The 20,015-nt window shown below is 38.8% G+C and overlaps 1 protein-coding gene across 1 annotated transcript; it reads left to right on the plus strand.

Moving 5' to 3' along the window:
* Window positions 1–1,024: 1,024 nt before the first annotated feature.
* Window positions 1,025–19,576, plus strand: SUB1 (SUB1 regulator of transcription). The gene is made up of 5 exons (XM_082651030.1): window positions 1,025–1,100; window positions 3,595–3,667; window positions 5,795–5,917; window positions 16,265–16,373; window positions 18,584–19,576. Exons 2-5 carry the CDS (start codon window positions 3,596–3,598, stop codon window positions 18,661–18,663), a joined length of 384 nt encoding a protein of 127 aa, XP_082507156.1. The 5' UTR covers window positions 1,025–1,100; window position 3,595; the 3' UTR covers window positions 18,664–19,576.
* The last annotated feature ends 439 nt before the right edge of the window (window positions 19,577–20,015 follow it).

Here is a 20,015-nt window from a genome sequence, read left to right on the forward strand (position 1 = left end):
AAGGAATTAAACAGCAAGTGTTTCATTTTTAAAAAGTGGTCATCTAACCTGACACTGAATGAATAGAAGTGGCCTAGAGCATTTGCAATCTGCCTCAGTCTGCAGCAGTGTGACTCCGGCAGTGCAGGGTTTGAATCATGATTCACTCCCTGTATAACCTAGAGCAGAGTTTATTTAAACTTTTTGACCCTTGGTTTCTTCATCTAGAAGATGGAGAGAATAATCATTCCTACGTTGGAAAGTGCTTGTTAGGATGAAAATTATATGTAAAGTGCCTCACTGCAGTACCTGGAACATAGTGAGTGCCTGATAAATGTGTGTTGAATATATATTCTTGGCTATAGTCGGCATTCATTAAATATAGTTTCAAAGACTCTATTAGCCATATTCCTGTTTGTAGTATGGATTTCTCTTGCCTTCTGTGAACTACCTTACACCTCCAGGACTTCAGTTTAGGTACCTTTTTTTTTTGCCCAGCGGCTTTCCGGATCTTTGTTCCCTGACCAGGGATTGAACCCAGCCCTGGCAGCGGAAGTGCCGAGTCTTAACCACTGGACCGCCAGGGAATTTCCCAGGACTTCAGTTTAGGAATGTGTGTGGGTGTGTGGCCAAGGACTTCTGCAAAGACTTTTCTTCGCACTTTCTGGCATTAAACGTTATGACTTTGGCTTCCTTCCTTCGGATTTTGTTAGCCAGGGTCAAATACCAGAGTAGGGGGTGGCGGGCAAGGATCCTTTCTCGGAAAATGGGCCAGAAGTGTTGATCTTTTTCAGACATTTCACTTTATTACAAGAAACATTTATGGAGCAAGTGCAAAGCTCCGTGCTTGTCATTCATGTTTTATTCGTTCCCTCACTCACTCACAAGTCAAATCCAATCTTCGCTGCATCTCACTTTCGTGACATCGGTTCAGGATGAGGGGCGGTCCCTTTAAGGCCCTGGAAAGGGTCTCGGTGTTGGTTTCCGCGGGGAGGCCACGCCCCATCACGTGCGCGTGGTCTCAGCGGGGCGGGGCAGGCGTCTCTTTGCTGCCGTCACTTCCGTTTCTCTGTCAGTAGCGAGCGGGCGAGCTGGAGGCAGTTCGGCTATCGGAGCGGAGCGTGAGTGCGCGGACCCCGCCCCCACCCCCTCGAAATCGCCCTCGTTCGGCCCTCACCTTGCCAGCCTGGCCGCTGCGCGCCTGCAGCCCCGGTCCCTCTCATCGACGACGGCCGCGGGAAATGGCGGCGCTGCCTGATCTCCCCCATGCTTCCTCGGCCTTCCCGGACCCCTCCTCATCCCCGACCCCGCGCCCCACGCGCTTCAGGCCTCTCGGCCCCCGAAGCTGGCCCCCGGGAACGGCCCAGGGGCGGCGGGGGAGGCGGCGCCGGGCGGGGGCGAGGAGCCGCGGGAAGGGGGCCGGGGCGCCCCCGGGACAATGCAGCGGCGGCCCGGGCGGGGGCGCGTGCGGGGCCTGCGTCTACCCAAGGTCTTTCCGGGGTCCTCATCCCTGCCGCCAGGAGCGGGGACCCGGTCAGAGGAAGGCAGGCGGTGCGGCGGGGGCGACTGGCGCTGGGGTAGTGAATGGCTGCTTTGCTGGGGGTCAGTGAGCTCTTCGAGGGAAGAAAATGGCGCTTGGTGCAAGTCCCTCCTCTCCCACGCCGTCTCCTCCGCATTTCGCCGCCTCCCACGCCCCCTCCGACCGACCTGTCTCCCACCGCCCAAGGCGTTGTCAGCCCCGGGGTTCTGGCGGCTGCCTGGCGTCGCGCGGCCCCCTTCCTCCGTTTTGGTGCTTATCACCCTCGTGTTGTACCGAATTCGCGTGCCTTTTAGTCCTAGTTTATTTTCACCTCTTGTTTTCTAATCCCTCCTTCCCCATGCCTTCATCAGAGATCGGAGATTTTTAAGTTGTGTTTTGTATATATTCCACACCAGCGCTTAGTAGCGCCTCGCCAGAATTGCGAGCCTGCCGCCCTCCCCCCCCCCGCTTTTTTCCCCTTGAACGGTAAAGGCTCATTAAGTAAAAGTGAAAATATATTTTGTTACAAGTTCAAACAAGCTGGCTTTAGTTACCGTTACCTTGTTTTCGTGTCGGATGGACTTATGTGGGTTAAACATGAGGTGGTTCTTTGAAATGATCTTAGGCCCCCAGGAACCTTTCATGAACAGATGGTATAGTTATGCCTGACCGTTTCAAAGTGAAAAACAGGGTACGTTCAGTTGGATTACCTTTAAAAAAAAAATGCTTCTTGGCATTATTAGCTAGCATGAAAAACAACTAAATTGATTTTGGAGATAAGGTTGGAAAGCGGAGCAGTAACAGGATTAATGTATAAAACGTGGCTATAAATGTTGCTTGCTCCCCTCTGAATTTACTACTCTTGGCATCAAGAAAGTGCCAGATAAAATCAACATGGCTGGCTTGGGCATGGTTTGAGCTTTTTGAATTTAGTGGCTAGGCTAGGGATGGCCCATTTCTTTTACCTTGACTTCCTGTTTCGGGATGCATTCAGTGCCCTTGTTAATGGCAAGTTTAGTCGAGATCTGGATTGTTTATGGGTTTTTTGAAGTCTTTTTTTCCGCTTTTTTCAGCAAACATTATAGTGTATGTTGTGTATATTGGATCCTTTAGGGCATACAGAAGTTAATAGGACTCAAGTCTCTTCTGAGATGGAGGTGGAGAGAGCAAAAGATACTTGTTTTGAAAATAAGCATTTTACCACTTGGTATTATAAGTGCTTTGAAAAGAGGTACAGCGTGAAAGTCCTTGAATTTTGGGAAACATAGAAGCACAAGACTCTGCCTTGCCCTCAGGCACTCTGTAAACATCCACAGGGAAAGCAAGGTACTGGCCTATGTACCTCTGTCTGGGGGGACCTGGGGAACTAGGGTCATAGTAGGAGTTGGAGGAAAGGTTTTGCCCCTCCCATAAGCAGATTCTTCAAATTTTAGTTGTATTCCAGAGTAGAAAATCAGTGTAAAATGTAAATGAACTGTGAATTATGTATAACTTTGATTCAGTACTTGCTCCTTTGATTGGCATGGTCAAAAAGCCAAAAAAATTAAGAACATATACAAAATATGAAAAATAGGATTATAATGGTAAAATTAATTAAATATCGACATCTGTATAGTACAGTTGTTCACCATGCTGTGTGTAAGTTGATATCAGTTCCGGCAGTGAATAATTGTACATAAGTCTCCTCAGTGGCAAGTATAAAGCAGTACTGAGAATTAATTCATATTTCTTCTTGGTTTTAACAGGGATTGCTGTCAGCTGCCTTTTTGCAGTTTACCCTAAACATAAACATCTAACCCTGCTAAAATGAAGTATAAAAAACCCCATTGACTTTGAGAAAGAGAGAGGTGTAGGAGTATGAGATGTGTATGACATTTAGTTCTTCTTGCTGGGTTCAGAACTCTTCACTTTGCATGTTATTTTCAACTTGGAAGAGCATAGATTAAGAGCATAACTTCTGTGCTCAGTGTAACAACTCCAGTACCAAAAATGGTAGAAAGAACTGTGGAACTTCTTGAATCTTTGATTGGGGGAGAGTTAATTTGAAGGTAGTAGAGCAAATTATGAATTATTTACATAATGTATTTTTCTTTCAGAATGCCGAAGTCAAAGGAACTTGTTTCTTCAAGCTCTTCTGGCAGTGATTCTGACAGTGAAGTTGACAAAAAGGTGATATACACCATGTGATTTTTGTGATACTTAATTCAGCAGTATTGCCCACATCCAGTTCTGAAGGACTGCACAGCATATCAGAATCTTAAAATGAGAGCCTGGATGGATGTTTCTGAAAGTGCAGATGGCCCCTGAACCACTTGACTAAAGTGCCTAGGGTGCTTGTTGTACACGCACACGCCAAGCCCCGACGTCAGACTTGAGCAAGTCTTCTGACATTAACAAGCTTCCTGTTGTGGCTTTTTAGGACTCTGTAAGGCTTCCTAGGGGAATAGCACTAGATTTAGGCCAAAGCCACTATTTGCCATTATTTAGTAATCTTCCTAATCTGTAGGTATCTGTGTAGTTGTTGAGCCAAGTTATCTGAACTCCTTGAAAGCAGATGTCAGTTTGACAGTCTTCTCAGCCTTGTTGTTTATCTAGCCTTCAAGGATTACATAAAATTTGGCTTGGTACATTTTAAATTAGAATGTTACTTACTCTGGTCCCCTCCTTTTAATTAAATCAGCACCCAGCAAAGCTAACATGAAAGTACCCATTTTGATAGAAGAGGGTTTTTCTGCGTTAGGTGATAATTGTGCTATAAGCTTAACTGTGCATTCTGCTTAACTGAGCATCTCACACTGTAGTCAGGGCTTCTTCCACGCAGAATTGTCCTTTATCTCCTAAAACCTTACATAGTTGTGTCTCTGAGCTCAGTTAGCAGTGTTAGTTAAAAGAAAAGAGAGCTTATATGAGAGTCTTGGAGGAGATGGACTTTTATAGGAAAGTACGTAGTATATCACCTGGAAGGTTGAACAAAAACTTCAAAGAGCATGCATAGCTATATTCAAGAAGGGAATGTCTCTTAGTTTTTTAACTTGCACATAGTATAGCATTTGAATACATTGATTTAACAAGTTTTTTATTGAGCTTTTATGTGCCAGGTATGTGCCATTCCACAAGGACTATATAGACCCTGATAAAAAGAATAATTGCTTTCTGCTTATTGAGCTGAGGTAATTTTTGCTATTTATCCCAAATAATACTGTTAATCCTGTAAGGACTTATGTTAAATGAATCCAGTCTTTCAGTTTGTGTACGTAAATACATACATTATATCAGTATTTACCTAGCATCACATAATTTGGTAAAACATTAATAGTTTATATACCTTCCACTGAGGAACATGACTGCCCTCTACTGTTTGGATTGGGAACTCTACTGGATTTCATGGACTGTTGGCTCATTTTTTAAATAAATAAATAAAATTAATTAATTAATTTGGTTACACCGGGTCTTAGTTGTGGCAGATGGGCTCCTTAGTTGTGGTTCCAGGGCTTCTTAGTTGCAGCATGTATGCGGGATCTGGTTCCCTGACCAGGGATGAAACCCAGGCCCCCTGCATTGGGAGCGCAGTCTTATCCACTGCACCACCAGAGAAGTCCCTGTTAGCTCATTTTGAGAATGAAGCTATATGAAAAACTTTTAGAGTAATGCTGCTTTTAAAACATTGTTTTGATTTTGAATGCTAGTGTAACACATTACTGTTTATCTTAAGTGATTTTTTTGTGATGAGGAAGTTTTGTGATGAGTTGTTGACCTCTGGTGCCCAGTACAAAATACCTTTCTTAGCTTTGCCTACTCATAAACTTGCTAAGACAACTTAAGTCCTTTTTGGAATAAGCAGGCATAAATAATCATAAGTTGGTTGTATTCTTCCTAATTAGTACATTTTCTTTGTAAAAATAAGTAACTGACTAATTTACTAGAGTGGTTTCCAAAAGTTTAAGTTTATTCAAAAGCAGCAGCCCCCATACCTCCATCTTTTTTCTCTCCCAAAGGAATTTTATGAGGGATCCCAGTCTATAAATAACTGCTTCTCTGCTGAATACCACTCTAATGCCTGAAGTATCTTTTGGGTTTCTGAGAGCAGTTTGAAAACACTGCACTAGATAGCAGTGCTAGGTTAGTTTCATAGTTCTGTTGTCAAGTGAAACTTGCTTGTGTATATATTTATGATTTTTTTATTAATAAATGGAGTGTTTTGATCCTTTAAGTCTTGAAAAGTAATGGAATCTTTTGAACCTGAGATGTGTTTTGTTCTTATGCAGATTTTAACCATATTCTTGTTTTTCTTTCAAGTTAAAGAGGAAAAAGCAAGTTGCTCCAGAAAAACCTGTAAAAAAGCAAAAGACTGGTGAAACTTCAAGAGCCCTGTCATCTTCTAAGCAGAGCAGCAGCAGCAGAGATGATAACATGTTTCAGGTAAAGTGGGTTATTTCCTTAGTTCCAGAGGGATTATTACCTGGCTTGATCTAAAGAATGTTAAAAGTACCTTAATCTGATAATGCATAATAATCTTTTATGTATGTTACAATTCTCTTGACTAAGGATATTCCTTGAAATATAAGAACAAGTTAGTAGAAATGAAAGCAATTTATATGATGCTAGATGATTGTTAAAATCTAGAATTCTGTAGTTTTGCTGTATTTAAAACAATGGGAATTTAAAAGTTAGAGAAATGCAAAAAAAGATTGAGAACTGCACGTTTAGAGAGCAGCTTGGAGGAGATAGGTCTAGTATTGGGCTGTGAAGTATGGATAGGATGTTACTGGAGGGGAAACAGCAGTATGACCTGCCCAGTTTTGGCTTGATAACAGAAAGGGTGAATGGGTTTACTAAAATGGGCCCTCAGTTTATTTGTTGTGGGGATTAAGGTTGAGTAGTGAGGTAAAGTGAGGGAAGTTCATTAGAGGGCTTTGATGAAATTACTCAGGACTGGCATAGCTTCTTTCCTTGGGTTTCTTATCTTGTTTTAGGGAGACTTGTTATTGGCATCATGGTACAAGAAGGATTTATGGGAGAGGCAGTGGGGATAAATTATGTGAGGTGGTAAGGGCTTAGGTGGTTTTCCCAGAAGATGAAATAGTGATGATTAAGATCGCTGGTGAGGAAGAATGGACTAGAGGAATGAAGCAATCAATGAAGACTGGTTTTAAATTTGAGAGACAATAGAGATGAAGGTTTCATTGATAGATAAGAGGAAAATAAGTTAGTTTTAATGGCAGAAGTGGTTAAGTTTGGCCTTTTGGATCTGATTGTAAGTGTGATAAAGAGTCTCTGGGGCTTCTCTGGTGGCGCAGTGGTTGAGAGTCCGCCTGCCGATGCGGGGGACACGGGTTCGTGCCCCAGTCCGGGAGGATCCCACATGCTGCAGAGCGGCTGGGCCCGTGAGCCATGGCCGCTGAGCCTGCGCGTCCGGAGCCTGTGCTCCGCAAAGAGAGAGGCCACGACAGTGAGAGGGCCGCGTACCACAAAAAAAAAAAAAAAAAAAAAAAAAAAGAGTCTCTGCTTTAGAACCTAGAAGGCTTAGTTGGGAACTGTTCATGTGGGTCATTAGTATGGTTGACTGGAACCTTCCACTGAAGTAAGTATAAACCAGAGGGAGAAGAGGAGGTGACTGAGGACATGCCTTGTGATATTCAGGATGGAAGGAAAAAAGGATATAGGTTAGAGAAGGTGAAGGAAAATAGGAAGAGTACAGTAATGGGAGGAAGAAAAAAATAAGTGCTTTGTGGGAGCATAAACAAGATAAGCGTTTCAAGGAGACATTAGTATTAGTCGAAGTCAGAAGGTTGGACAAAATGAAACTGCAAACATTTACTTGACTAGAAAGTAAGGCTTGTGTGTGTGTGCACTTATTTTTTTTTTTTTAAAGCTTACTGATGTCCTTGAAAGACAGTACCAGGATTAATGTGAGAATGGGAAAATAGAAGTTTTACTCAATTTTGTCTTGTTATAACTCTAGATAAAGAAATAGACACATGCTAGCTATGCTTAATACTGTATTGAACATTGGAGATGTACTAAGTAGATTTTCAGGCACACTGATCATACAAAAAATGGTAAGGATAAGGAGATGATATGTTGGCTTGAGTGTAGTAGTCTTTCACTCGGAATATGTATATTGAATCATGTTATAAATCTTAAATACATACATTTTTTAATTAAAAATTATGTAAAAAAAGTGACAAAATGCAGATGGATTTTTATGGGTTTTGGTCTTCTGAATATTTTAGAGGAACTAGGAGCAGATTAGATTAATTTGACAGAGAATGTGCAGATGCCTTGAAGTGCGAAAGAGCTTGGATTGTGCAGGAATTATGAAGCCCTTGTGCCTGGAGCCTAGAAGATTGGCTGAGAGTGTAGGTAGGAGGTCTAGTTGATGAGGAAGGTGAAGGCCAGATCTTTCAGGGCTTTCCTGTTGGGAGACCAGTTTTAGGAGTTTTAGTTTTATTCTAAGTGCAGTGGGAAGCTATTTTAAGGGGCAGAATGAAATGTAAAATCTGCAAGAAAGTATCCCTTCCTTTCATAGACTTTTCTCCTATATAGAATGAAGGACTGCTTTGGAATATTTCAACTTAATGTTTGTACTAAAGGTAAAAACTTTCAAGTATTTGCTTGGCAGTTATCTTGGGCTTTTCTCTGATCAATTCTGTTCACTGTATGCCTGCTTGTACTTGGATAATAGAGCATCTGTGGTCTATTAATGGATTTCATCTTGTCTCCCTTACTCCTGATTGTACAGATAAAGAAACTAGGGCCCACATTTAGAGATTTTATTCTATTAGAGCAGTTTTGGGAAACCAGTTCTTTTTTTATAGGGAGGTTATCTCACCAAAAGAAGTGAGTTCAGTTCTTAAGCCCTCATTTGGGAGGTTCCCAAGCCTCAAAAGCTGTTAGACTCCTCACCCTTTTGAAAGTGCCTTTAGGAGGATCATATAGGCCTGATTTTCAGAGTGACTTTTCACGGACCTAGTGAATATATTGGTTATGTAATTTAAAATGAGGATTTCATTTTTATTAGTAATAATGGTTTGATAATTTAGGAAAGACAGGTGAAGGATGGGGTTTTTGGAAGGAAAGTCAGTTATGCTCATTGTGTTCTGTAAAGTTTTTAAAAAATCTATTTATTTAATTAAAAAAATAGAGATATGTATTTCCTATATTTTTTATTTACCAAGAAAATGCCTTGAAGACAGCTCCCAGAGTGGAACTTTTTTAGACATTGCTAGTATCTTTAAGGACCTGGGTTATCAGGTATACTTTACCAAAGACAAATCAAATCTAATTTAAAGTTGTTTGAGTATTGCTTAGCAGCCATAAGACAGGGTTTTTTTTTTTTTTTTCTTTAACCTAAATACCCATCTCTTGAGAATAGAACTGGAGGAAATGATCTTAAATTTTGGTAAAGCAATGTGGATCAAACATAAGCAGCTCTCTAAATGTAAAATTTGAAGAGAATTGTGCCCAAGGAAAGTCACTATGCTAATCTTTTAAGCTGTGGAATGATTTGGGCAGATTCCTGAGTAGAGAGGGGATACTACTAGATGCTTGCTTTTGTCTGGTTTCTTCAGCTCTGAATTTTGAGAATTTGGTTCCGAAGGGATATAATTTACCTGAGATGACTTATGTGATGTGGATTGGAGAACTGTCTTGTAATTACTTACTACCTGTGTCTTAAAAGGTCAGAACGATTGAGGCAGGGGACTTTGATCCCTATTCTTCTTCAGAGGGATCCCTATTCGTCTTCAAAATTCAGCACAAAGGATCAGTAATACTGCTTTAGTTGATTTGATGATTTTAAGGATAAACCTGTTACTTTTAAATTATGTTATTACAGAGCCAGGTGTTCTTAACCTGGGGGTTTATTTTGGGAGTCCATGAAATTAATATTTTTTTTTGGATTTTTTGTATTGAAGGGATTATTTATAACCATCAGTACCCCAAAGGGGACAGGAAATCAAAAAAATTTAAAAATCACTCTTCTGTATGACGTACATATTATTTTTCTCTTGTTAATCTCCAGATTATGTGTGTGTGAAAATACATGCATTCTGTTGTGTCATTGTTTTCTCCTATGACATGTAAGTGCAGTGATCTTTATTCTTTCTACTTTTAATTATATCTATACTACTACCTCCTCATTTTTCTGTGATAGTTTTTTTGGTTTTTTTTTTTTTTTTTTGGTAAGAATTTGTCAGCTTTATTTCTCCTCAAGGAAGAGGTGACTATTGGGCAAGTTCTTTTCTTTTTTTAAAAATAAACTTTATTGAGATATAATCCATGCACACATTTAAAGCATAATTTGGTGAGCTGTAAAAAACGTACATGCTTTTTAAAATTTTATTTTTGTTTTAATTTTTATTGGAATATGGTTGATTTACAGTGTTGTGTTAGTTTCTGCTGTACAGCATAGTGGATCAGTTGTACATATATATATCTCCACTCTGTTTACTGGGTTGGCCAAGAAGTTCTTTCGGGGTTTTCCTAACATCTTACAGAAAAACCCGAACGAACTTTTTGGCCAGCCCAAATAGATTCTGTTCCCCTATAGGTCATTACAGACTACTGAGTAGAGTTCCCTGTGCTATACATATACAGTAGGGTCTTATTAGTTATCTATTTTATATATAGTAGTGTGTATATGTCAATCCCAATCTCCCAATTTATCCCTTCCCTCCCTCCCCCCCACTTGGTAACCATAAGTTTGTTTTCTACATCTGTGACTCTATTTCTGTTTCGTAAATATGTTCATTCGTACCATTTTTTTAGATTCCACATATAAGCAGTATCATATGATATTTGTCTTTCTCTAAACGTACATGCTTTTGTAGTGAGGCCGTTTCCATCACCTTGGAAAGTTCCCTCTAGACCTCCCTTTATAGTCCATTCCCTTTCTCCAGGTAAGCACTGATGTAATTTCTGTCCCTAGAGATTTATTTTGTCTGTTCTAGAGCCTCATATAAATGGAATCATACAGTCTGTATTGTTTTGTGTCTGACATCCTTTGCTCACCATAATGTTTTGAGATCATTCCTTGTTTCAAGTATCAGTGGTTTGTTCTTTTTTATTGCTGATTGGTATTCCATTGTATGATTGTACTACAGTTCGTTTATCCATTCATTTTAGGTGGACATTTGGGTTGTTTCTAGTTTGGGGATATTAGGAATAAAGCTGCTGTGAATATTCTTGTACAAGTCTTTTTGTGGACATTTTCGCCTTTTGGGTAAACACCAGATGTATTTGCTGGGTCATAGGCCAAGTGTATGTTTAACTTTAAGAAGCTGTCAGACTTTTCCAAAGTAGCTGTACCGTTTTACAGACCCACCAGCAGTGTATGAGATTCCAATTGCTGCACATCGTCACTGGGTATTACCAGTCTTAAAAATTTTATCCACTTTAATTAATGGATGTGTAGTTTTACTTTGTATTTCCCTAATGTCTGATATTTTTGTTTGAAGATTCTGTTCAGATCTTTTGCATATTAAAAGGTCATTTGATTTATTGAATTTGAGGGATTTTAAAAAAATATTTTAAATACAAGTCCTTTGTCAGATACAAGTATTGTGAATATTTTCTGAGTCTGTGGTTTACTTATTTTATTTAAGTATCTTTAAAAAGCTTTGATTTTGAAAATGTCCATTTTCATCAATTTTTCGCTTTTTTGGTTAATGCTTTTTGTTTCCTGTTTAAGATATAGTTCTCTACCCCAATGCCAAAAACAAAAATTTTGCCAGTGTTTTTTTTGCTGCACTTTTTATAGTTTTAACTTTCATGTTTAGGTCTCTAATCCATGTAGAATTAGTTTCTTCTGTGTATAATGTGAGATAGGGCTTGAGACTCATTTTTCACCCCTGTACAGATAATCGAGTTATTCCAGTACCATTTGTTCAAAAGACTATTCTTTTCCTGTTGAATCACCTTGGATGTTTAAAGAAAATCAGTAAATATACAAAATATTTATCTATTTCTAAACTCTGTTGTAGTCCATTGATCTCTATGTCTGTCTTTAGTACCACACTTTCTTAATTATGATTTTATGGTGAGTCTTGAAATCAGGTAGTGTAAGCCCTTTAACACTGTTCTTCACTTTCAAAATTATTTTTGCTATTCTATGTATTTTGTATTTTCATACACATTTTATAACCAGCTTGTCAATTTTTATCAAAAAGTCTACTGGGATTTTGATTGGGATTGGGTAAATCTGAAGATCAATTTGGGAAGAGTCGGAACTTGACAATATTGAAGTTCCTGTTCATGAATATGGTATCTCTGTCCATTTATTTAGATCTTTTTTGATTTCTCTGTTTTGTGATTCTTCTGGTATGTCTTTTGCTAAATTTATTCCGAAGTATTTTGTGTTTTGATTCTATCGCAAATGTATTGTTTCTTTTTTTTTGATTTATTTTATTTTATTTTTTTTAACATCTTTATTGGAGTATAGTTGCTTTACAATGGTGTGTGAGTTTCTGCTGTATAATAAAGTCAACCAGCTATACATATATCCCCATATCTCCTCCCCCTTGCGACTCCCTCTCTCCCACCTTCCCAATCCCACCCCTGTAGGTGGTTACAGAGCACTGAGCTGCTTTCCGCTAGCTATCTGTTTTACATTTGGTAGTATATATATGTCCATGCCACTCTCTCACTTCGTCCCAGCTTACCCTTCCCCCTCCCTGTGTCCTCAAGTCCATTCTCTATGTCTACGTCTTTACTCCTGTCCTGCCCCTAGGTTCTTCAGAACCACTTTTTTAAAATGTGTTGTTTCTTAACTTCATTTTCCAGTTGTTCATTGCTAAACAATATGTACGATATTACATAATATATGTAAGTATACATATAATATATATTCTATATTTTATATATTTACATGTTATATATGTATTTTTTAGGACTTCTTAGATTTCTCTGTTGATGATGATTTTTGTTTTTACATCATCCTTTTCATTCTTTTTCTTGCTTTATTGCTAGTATTTCCAGTACAATATTGAAATATTGAAAAGAAGTGGTGAGAGCAGACATCCTTGCTTTATTCCCGATGTTAGGGGCAAAGTATCCTTCTGACTCTTCTTTTTCCTCTAGTGCCTCTATTGCTTAAACTCTGGAATGAATGTGCATACTGTGGATTTGGTGCTTTGGGCTGGGAGAATGAAAAGTCATGGGATAAACATGGTGCCGTTTTCTGTAGGGCCCATCTTTATTTGAAAATTCACGTTAAAGCTTTTTATGCTAAAATGAACACTGGAGAAAAAAATTAAAAAAAAATAAAGTGAACACTGAATATATTAAGGGGCAGTATACAAAAGAAAACGCACAGTAAGTTTTTGGTTACAATAAGGGGTTCAGATGTTGGTAGAGCAGCATCGGTCTGCGTCCTCAGGCTTCCCGTCCTTTCACCCCCACAGTTCTTTGGTGCTGGTGTTCCCTGAATCATTATTGCCAGATTTTAAGAGAGTCAGTTTATTGACCTATAACTTTTCCCTACTTTGTATAATTTCTTATTTATAATAGTCAAACACAAGTTATTTGAAGAGTGATTAGGGACTTCAAATTGTAAATTCACAAAGTTTTAAGTATGTGGATGGTCAGTCACGTTTGGGAGAAAGAACATGCCTCTTTTTAAGTTCCTCTGTAGCAAACAAACATTTATACACACCTCATTGAAATTGTGGGTGAAGAAGCTTGTTAGAAGTTTCTAGGGATCGAGGGTAGAAGTGAAGCTAGCTAACAATGTGTTGTGTTAACTGTATTGTACCATGCTTTTTACATAAAATAACTGAGTACTTGTTATTACTAATTTAAGACTGATAAAATGCCGTTCATATACTGTTTTTTTAAAAAAGGTTGCTTTCAGTCTTGATCTTTAACTTTTTTTCTAGTGAAATTTTAAAGTTGTAACCCTGTTTTTCTGCTTCTGGTTTTCTTTTTTTCTTTTTTGTCCATAGTTCAGGGACCTATAAAGGCTTCAGAATTCTCTTCCTGGCTTTTCAAGTCCTTTTCAGTATAGCTCCATCTATTCAGCCTTTTGAATCTCATCAGTATTGTATCTTTCTGCTTTCCTTGGTCTATGTCATCACTTTTTTCTCCCTTTTGCTTAATTAATGGGCTGTCATTTTTCAAGGTCAAATTCCACCACCCGAAGTCTCTTGCAGTACTCAAGCCCACACTGAATGCTTACTTGACTTACCTAATCAGTATTACTCTAGTAGGTTTTCAGTGTATTTTAATTTTATCTATTCATCTGTCACATGGGCTTACCTTAAAAACCAAAATGGGGCTTCCCTGGTGGCGCAGTGGTTGAGTCCGCCTGCCGATGCAGGGGACGCGGGTTCATGCCCCGGTCTGGGAAGATCCCACATGCCGCGGAGCGGCTGGGCCCGTGAGCCATGGCCGCTGAGCCTGTGCGTCTGGAGCCTGTGCTCCGCAACGGGAGAGGCCACAACAGTGAGAGGCCCGCGTACCGCAAAAAAAAAAACCAAAATGAAACAATGTTCAGTTCAGTGCTGTAGGTGCCTAAGATACTTAAAAATCTGTCAGGTATTAAATCAGTGTTATAAATCACTATTGGGAGTTTCACTGTGATAATTATTTTGGTCTTATTTATTTAGTTCATCCATTAAAACAGTTTGCTTGCTAGGGGACACAAAGGACTGTAAAAAATAAGCCGTTAAAAATGACAGTAAGATCACTGGTGACTTTAGCATAGGCATTGGGAGTTTAATCAATGGAAACAGCAATTCTTGCCTTTCAAAGATTAGCAATAAAGGGAGGAAGGAAACATGAGGAAAGTTATACAATGCTGATTAGGGAAAATGCCTTATAGAAAGAGGAGAATGAGCATGTTTGGAAATGGTAGATAAGAAACCAACAGAAAGGGAAAGAATGTACAGTTGACCCTCAAATAATGCAGGTTTGAACTGCCTGGGTCCACTTATACACAGATATTTTTCAATACTAAATACTGCATGGTTTGTGGTTGGTTAATCCTCGGATGTGGAGGGCCGAGGTATAAATTATACTTGAATTAACCTCTGAGTTGTTCAGGGGTCAGCTGTATACGCAAGAAATGGGATACAAAAGGTAAAGAACTTAAGAATTGATGAAGATGTGGGTAAGTACTGAGAAGAGAGATTTGAAGGCACTTAACCATACCTGATGGACTGTATTTTCTCCATAAAGCATGAGGCATACCCAGCAAATAGGGGGCACACCAGTGGGATGAGAAATTTGAGAACGAAAATGAACAAGACCTGAGACAAGAAAAAGCAGCCTGAGAGGACATAGGCAAGATGGAAGCCGTAAATGTGTACTTGTATCAGCACAACTGTCCTTCTACTATAGCAATACTTGATATCCCAATAAAAGGGATTATTTAATCATTAAGGGACCCAGGTTTATAGGGAAAGCAACTTTTACATGATGATGTGTTTCAAGCACAACATCACAGCTAGTATTTAAGTCAGGAAGATTGAAGAGTAGATTTAAAGTGAGTCAGATAGGTAGAGGTAGAGGTTTTGATCAGCTATACTGGAAAGTGCTTATAGACACTTGGTTGAGTAAGCCTTTTCCTTCCCTGTGCAATCTGTAGTTTGTGTTAACAGCAGTAGAAGGTTTTTGAAAAATAGTTTTCTGTGGACAGTTTTAAGTTTTCAGTTTGCGACTGTAAGTGGAGTGTATTAAAGATGTTATTTGAAATGAATGTCTAAAAGGAAAAGTCATCTCATGTTACTGTTGACTGGAACTTTGGATTCTTATATTCAGAATGGTTGCTAAAGCAATGTAGCTAGCTGAGTATGGATTCCTACGGTTGTGGTTTGTGCAAGATTTTGCTTTGTAATGATCTTTATGGTAAAAAAAAAACACTTAACATAAAACTTATCATCTTAACCATTTTTAAGCATACAGTAATGTTAAGTATGTTCACTTTATTGTAAAACAGAGCTCCAGAATATTTTCATCTTGTAAAACTGTTACATAACAACTCCCCTTTTCTCCCGATCTCCCCCCAGCCCCTGGTAATCATTCTACTTTCTATCTTAATCTGACTATTCTAGGTACCTCGTATTTTTTTTTTTAAAGTATATGAAATTTTAAAAAATTTATCTATTTTTTGGCTGCGTTGGGTCTTTGTTGCTGAGCGGGGGCTTTCTCTAGTTGCAGCGAGTGGGGGCTACTCTTTGTTGCAGTGTGTGGACTTCTCACTGCGTTGGCTTCTCTTGGTGCAAAGCACGGGATCTAGGCACACGGGCTTCAGTAGTTGCAGTGTGTGGGCTCAGTAGTTGTGGCACAAGGGCTTAGTTGCTCCGTGGCATGTGGGATCTTCCTGGACCAGGGATCAAACCCATGTCCCCTGCATTGGCAGGTGGATTCTTGACCACTGGGCCACCAGGGAAGTCCCTAGGTACCTCATATTAAGTACTGGAATCATCCAGTATGTATCTTTTCGTGATGAGCTTATTTCACATTGCATAATGTCCTCAGGGTTCATCCTTGTTGTAAATAGCACGTGACAGAATTTCCTGCTTTTTTAAAGCTGAATAATACTTTGTTATGTATGTCCCAATTTAATGTAAAAGTGATTGGAAACGTGAGATGGGCTTTTTTCATCTTTTTAGAAAGATTTTAACAGTGATAGTTCCTTTGGTGTAGTTTTGATATTGAGAATAGTAATTATTTTTGTGATTAAAAGTAGAGTGAGTGTGCAGCAAGTGTGAATATAAATATGGATGCCATTGTTGAACACCTTTTTATGTTTTGTTTCTTTTGCAGATTGGGAAAATGAGGTATGTCAGTGTTCGGGACTTTAAAGGGAAAGTCTTAATTGATATTAGAGAATACTGGATGGATCCGGAAGGTGAAATGAAACCAGGAAGGAAAGGTAAGATTTAATTTCCTGAATTTGGTCCTAATGTTGGGACTAAATTTAAAATTATCTAAGCTTGAAATTGTTTGGACTTTATTTGAAATTGAAATAATGTTGATGGTGCGTAGGGCATGGGAGATCCTCCTTGAGTTGATTCTCTTTATCTTCTGTAGCCTTTTTTGTTTTTTTTTTGGTTTTTTTTTTTTTTTGGCTACACTGTGCGGCATGCAGGATCTTAGTTCCCTGACCAGGGATGGAACCTATGCCCCCTACAGTGGAAGTGCGGAGTCTTAACCACTGGACCACCAGGGAAGTCCCTGTAGCCTTTTTGGACAAGACACTTAACTTATTTTAATGAAATGTCTTAAACAAAAGCTTGTTGAAATATCTCCCTCCCTCCCCCCAATAATACCCCTAATATCACTTCAGTTGGCTGCTAATTTACTTGAATATACCTTTAAAAAGATTACATCAATTCTGAAGTAGAATGGGGGCACTGGGAAGGTGTAAAATCAGGAATGGAAAATCCTGGTTTACAGTGTTTCCTTTTGGTTCATCTCCAAACAGATATTCTTTAGGGTGGTATCCTTTAAGTGGGTCTTTGTCCTCCTTCCATTTTTGCTTCATCCAGTCCCAAGCATGTCATCATCACAGAAGCATGCTTTATTCATTCACCAAATAGCTACAGAACATTTGTGTACCAACAGAAATTCATATATTTGGCTGGTTAGCTGCTTTAGATGGATCCTTAGTTAATGAAAAAAATGCCTCCTTATTTTCTTCTACTCTGCCTGCATGTCATTTTGAAAAGTACCACTTGTTTGCTTCATGTAATTTTTGACTGTATTAAACTTAACCTTTATATGCTTTCGTACCCTTTTCTTCTTCAGGCTACTTCTGGATTGATCATTCAAGTTGTCCCAGTGTAGCCAATGCCAGATTTCTTTTCTTTTTCCTGCAAACATTTACTAAAATGATTTGATTAGCCCTTCCTAAGTATTGCCCTAATATATTCTCCTCTTTCCTCTCAACTTCATGACCTCCCCGCAGTTTTCTGAGAAATTCATTAATCTTCCAATTCTAGTTTATTTCTGTGCTTATAAGGGTCAGGCATTAGAACATTGTAAGTTTAAAGCACAAAGTACTTTCTGTTCATACTTTTATGTCTTAAATAGGAACATGTCATTAGCTAATGTTTTAAATGTTTATGTGTCTGGTGATAGGCTGAGATTTTATTCACATTAGCTAATTAATTATTCACAACAACCCTTTGAGTTATAAGCAGCATTTTACTGATGAGGAAACTGAGGTTTAGAGGTAATTAATTTTTTAAAGGCCATAGAGTTAGTGACAGGCTGGGATTTGAACCCTGGCAGCATGACTCCAGAGTGCACTCTTTTTTTTTTAAGCAGAGGTCTGAGAAGCCCATATGATTTAAATTTATTTCTTTATTTCTTTATGGCTGTGTTGGGTCTTCCTTTCTGTGCGAGGGCTTTCTCTAGTTGTGGCAAGCGGGGGCCACTCTTCATCGCGGTGCACGGGCCTCTCACTATCGCGGCCTCTCTTGTTGCGGAGCACAGGCTCCAGATGCCTAGGCTCGGTAATTGTGGCTCACGGGCCCAGTTGCTCCGCGGCATGTGAGATCTTCCCAGACCAGGGCTCGAACCCACGTCCCCTGCATTGGCAGGCAGACTCTCAACCACTGCACCACCAGGGAAGCCCCAGAGTGCACTCTTAACCAGTATGCACAGTCTAAGAAGTCCTCTTTGGATCGTGTCTCAGGGATTTTTCCAAAGTGAAGTGAGTGCTTCTGGAAGAGCTCAGCACAGTCATTCATGCTGAGTTCCTGTGGAAATTTTGAGCAAATGTTGGAAACAACTGGTTGTAGAAATGGGGTGTCACATACCGAATCTGGGTCTGGCCACATAGCCTGCTAGTTTGCAAGCACTTGTGAGATAAATCTTCAAATCATCATTTGCGCTCACTGGGTATAATAGGCATTATGCAGGATGCAGTGTTGAAAGTAAAACTGGGTATAAGATTTACCTGCTAAGGTAATTGTGATGAATGTGTAATTAACAAACGTAAGGGATTTGATTCTTAATGTACTATTGTGCCATTCAAAATGACAATTTAGATAAAACAGTATTTTATTTGGAAGTATGCAAATCCTCAAGAGAGCTTAAGTAGATATTCAATTTTTGATTTTTAAACTTTTTTTTTAGGTATTTCTTTAAATCCTGAGCAGTGGAGCCAGCTGAAGGAACAGATTTCTGACATTGATGATGCAGTAAGAAAACTGTAAAATCAGAGCAATGTAAAACCTGTACTGTTTTAGTTGTTTTAATCTGTCTTTTTACATTGGCTTTTGTTTTCTAAACATTGTTTTCCAAGCTATTGTATATTTGGATTGCAGAACAATTTGTAAGATGAATACTTCTTTTTAAATGCGCATTATTAAAAATGTTCTGAGTGAAGCTAATTGTCAGTTTTATTAAGGAGGATTGCTTTTGTGTCCACCACCTAGTGTAAAATAAAATCAAGTAATACAATCTTAACTGTTGTGGCCTTCTTTGATCAGAAAAGTTGGTACTATTTAAGGCCAAAAGTAACAGTTTATCGACCTTTTAGTTTCAACTCAGCTTTTACGTTCAAAAGGATTAGCATCGCATTGAATTTAGAAAATTTGTGAAATTCATGGTTAATCTGTTTCCTTCTAGTCAAATATCTGGACTTGTTTGATTTTTTTTCTTTTCCCCCCACCCCAATGATATTTCACTTTCCCCTTTTTTCCTTCACTTCATTTTCCTTTTAATAACTTGTTATGTTCAGTTTTCGTTTCGCTTTTTGCTTTTTCTTGAGTATATTATGCTAATTTGGAAAGTCTGAAACTGTCAAAATGTTACTTATCTCAATAAGGTACCTGTAAGTAAAATATTATATGAGAACTACAATCACTAATTCTACTGTATTAAATATTAGGAGATATAGTTTGATAAACAACATGGCTTGTATGAAAACTCCGAGCAAGTAAATGTATGTATGTCATTACCTGTAGTGTTCTGTGTAGTTGTTATCTTATTGCTTAGTCTGCAGAAAATAATGACTTAGATGTCTGATTTGCTTTCACTTATTAAACATATTCACCATGGGATGATGTCTATAAAATCAGATATTGTTAAATTAGACTAGGATTTAATAAAAATTGTGAAAGCTTACTGGCCTAACATTTTATTTTATAACATTGAGTATGGATTATATATAGCCAGAGATGTCACTGAGCTTAAATGTCATAGTAGATAATGTGGTCAATTTTTAGGGGAAAGAGCACAAAGAGCACATACTTGTGTTTTTTAGCCTTTGCTTCAGTAGACTTGGTTCTTTTGCAGTTCATGTATGGGACAATGGCATTCTAGACTTAATGTTACTAAGTTTTAGCAGGCACTCTGAAGTGATTTTCATTGAACCATAATGATGAAGCAGACATAGGTTGAGGCACAGATTTCAGGGGCTTTGCAGCAATAAATAGGACATGGTGTGCCTTAGGAGAAGAATGTAAAGAAACTATAACTGAAATTACAAAAGGTGGCCGTGAAGAGGAAGGAATTCTCTTCACACTAAATGATAACACATGATATCTTGATCACATTGATAGGA

This window comes from Grampus griseus, assembly GCF_964374135.1.
Source record: "Grampus griseus genome assembly, chromosome: 3".
Classification (NCBI taxonomy): domain Eukaryota; kingdom Metazoa; phylum Chordata; class Mammalia; order Artiodactyla; family Delphinidae; genus Grampus; species Grampus griseus.

Bases quoted from the DNA above. Each gene is read 5' to 3' on its own strand.
- SUB1 (XM_082651030.1), top strand. From the start codon at position 3,596: ATGCCGAAGTCAAAGGAACTTGTTTCTTCAAGCTCTTCTGGCAGTGAT. The intron at 3,668-5,794 runs GTGATATACACC...TTTTCTTTCAAG, and splicing joins ACAGTGAAGTTGACAAAAAG to TTAAAGAGGAAAAAGCAAGT. The intron at 5,918-16,264 runs GTAAAGTGGGTT...TTTCTTTTGCAG, and splicing joins GAGATGATAACATGTTTCAG to ATTGGGAAAATGAGGTATGT.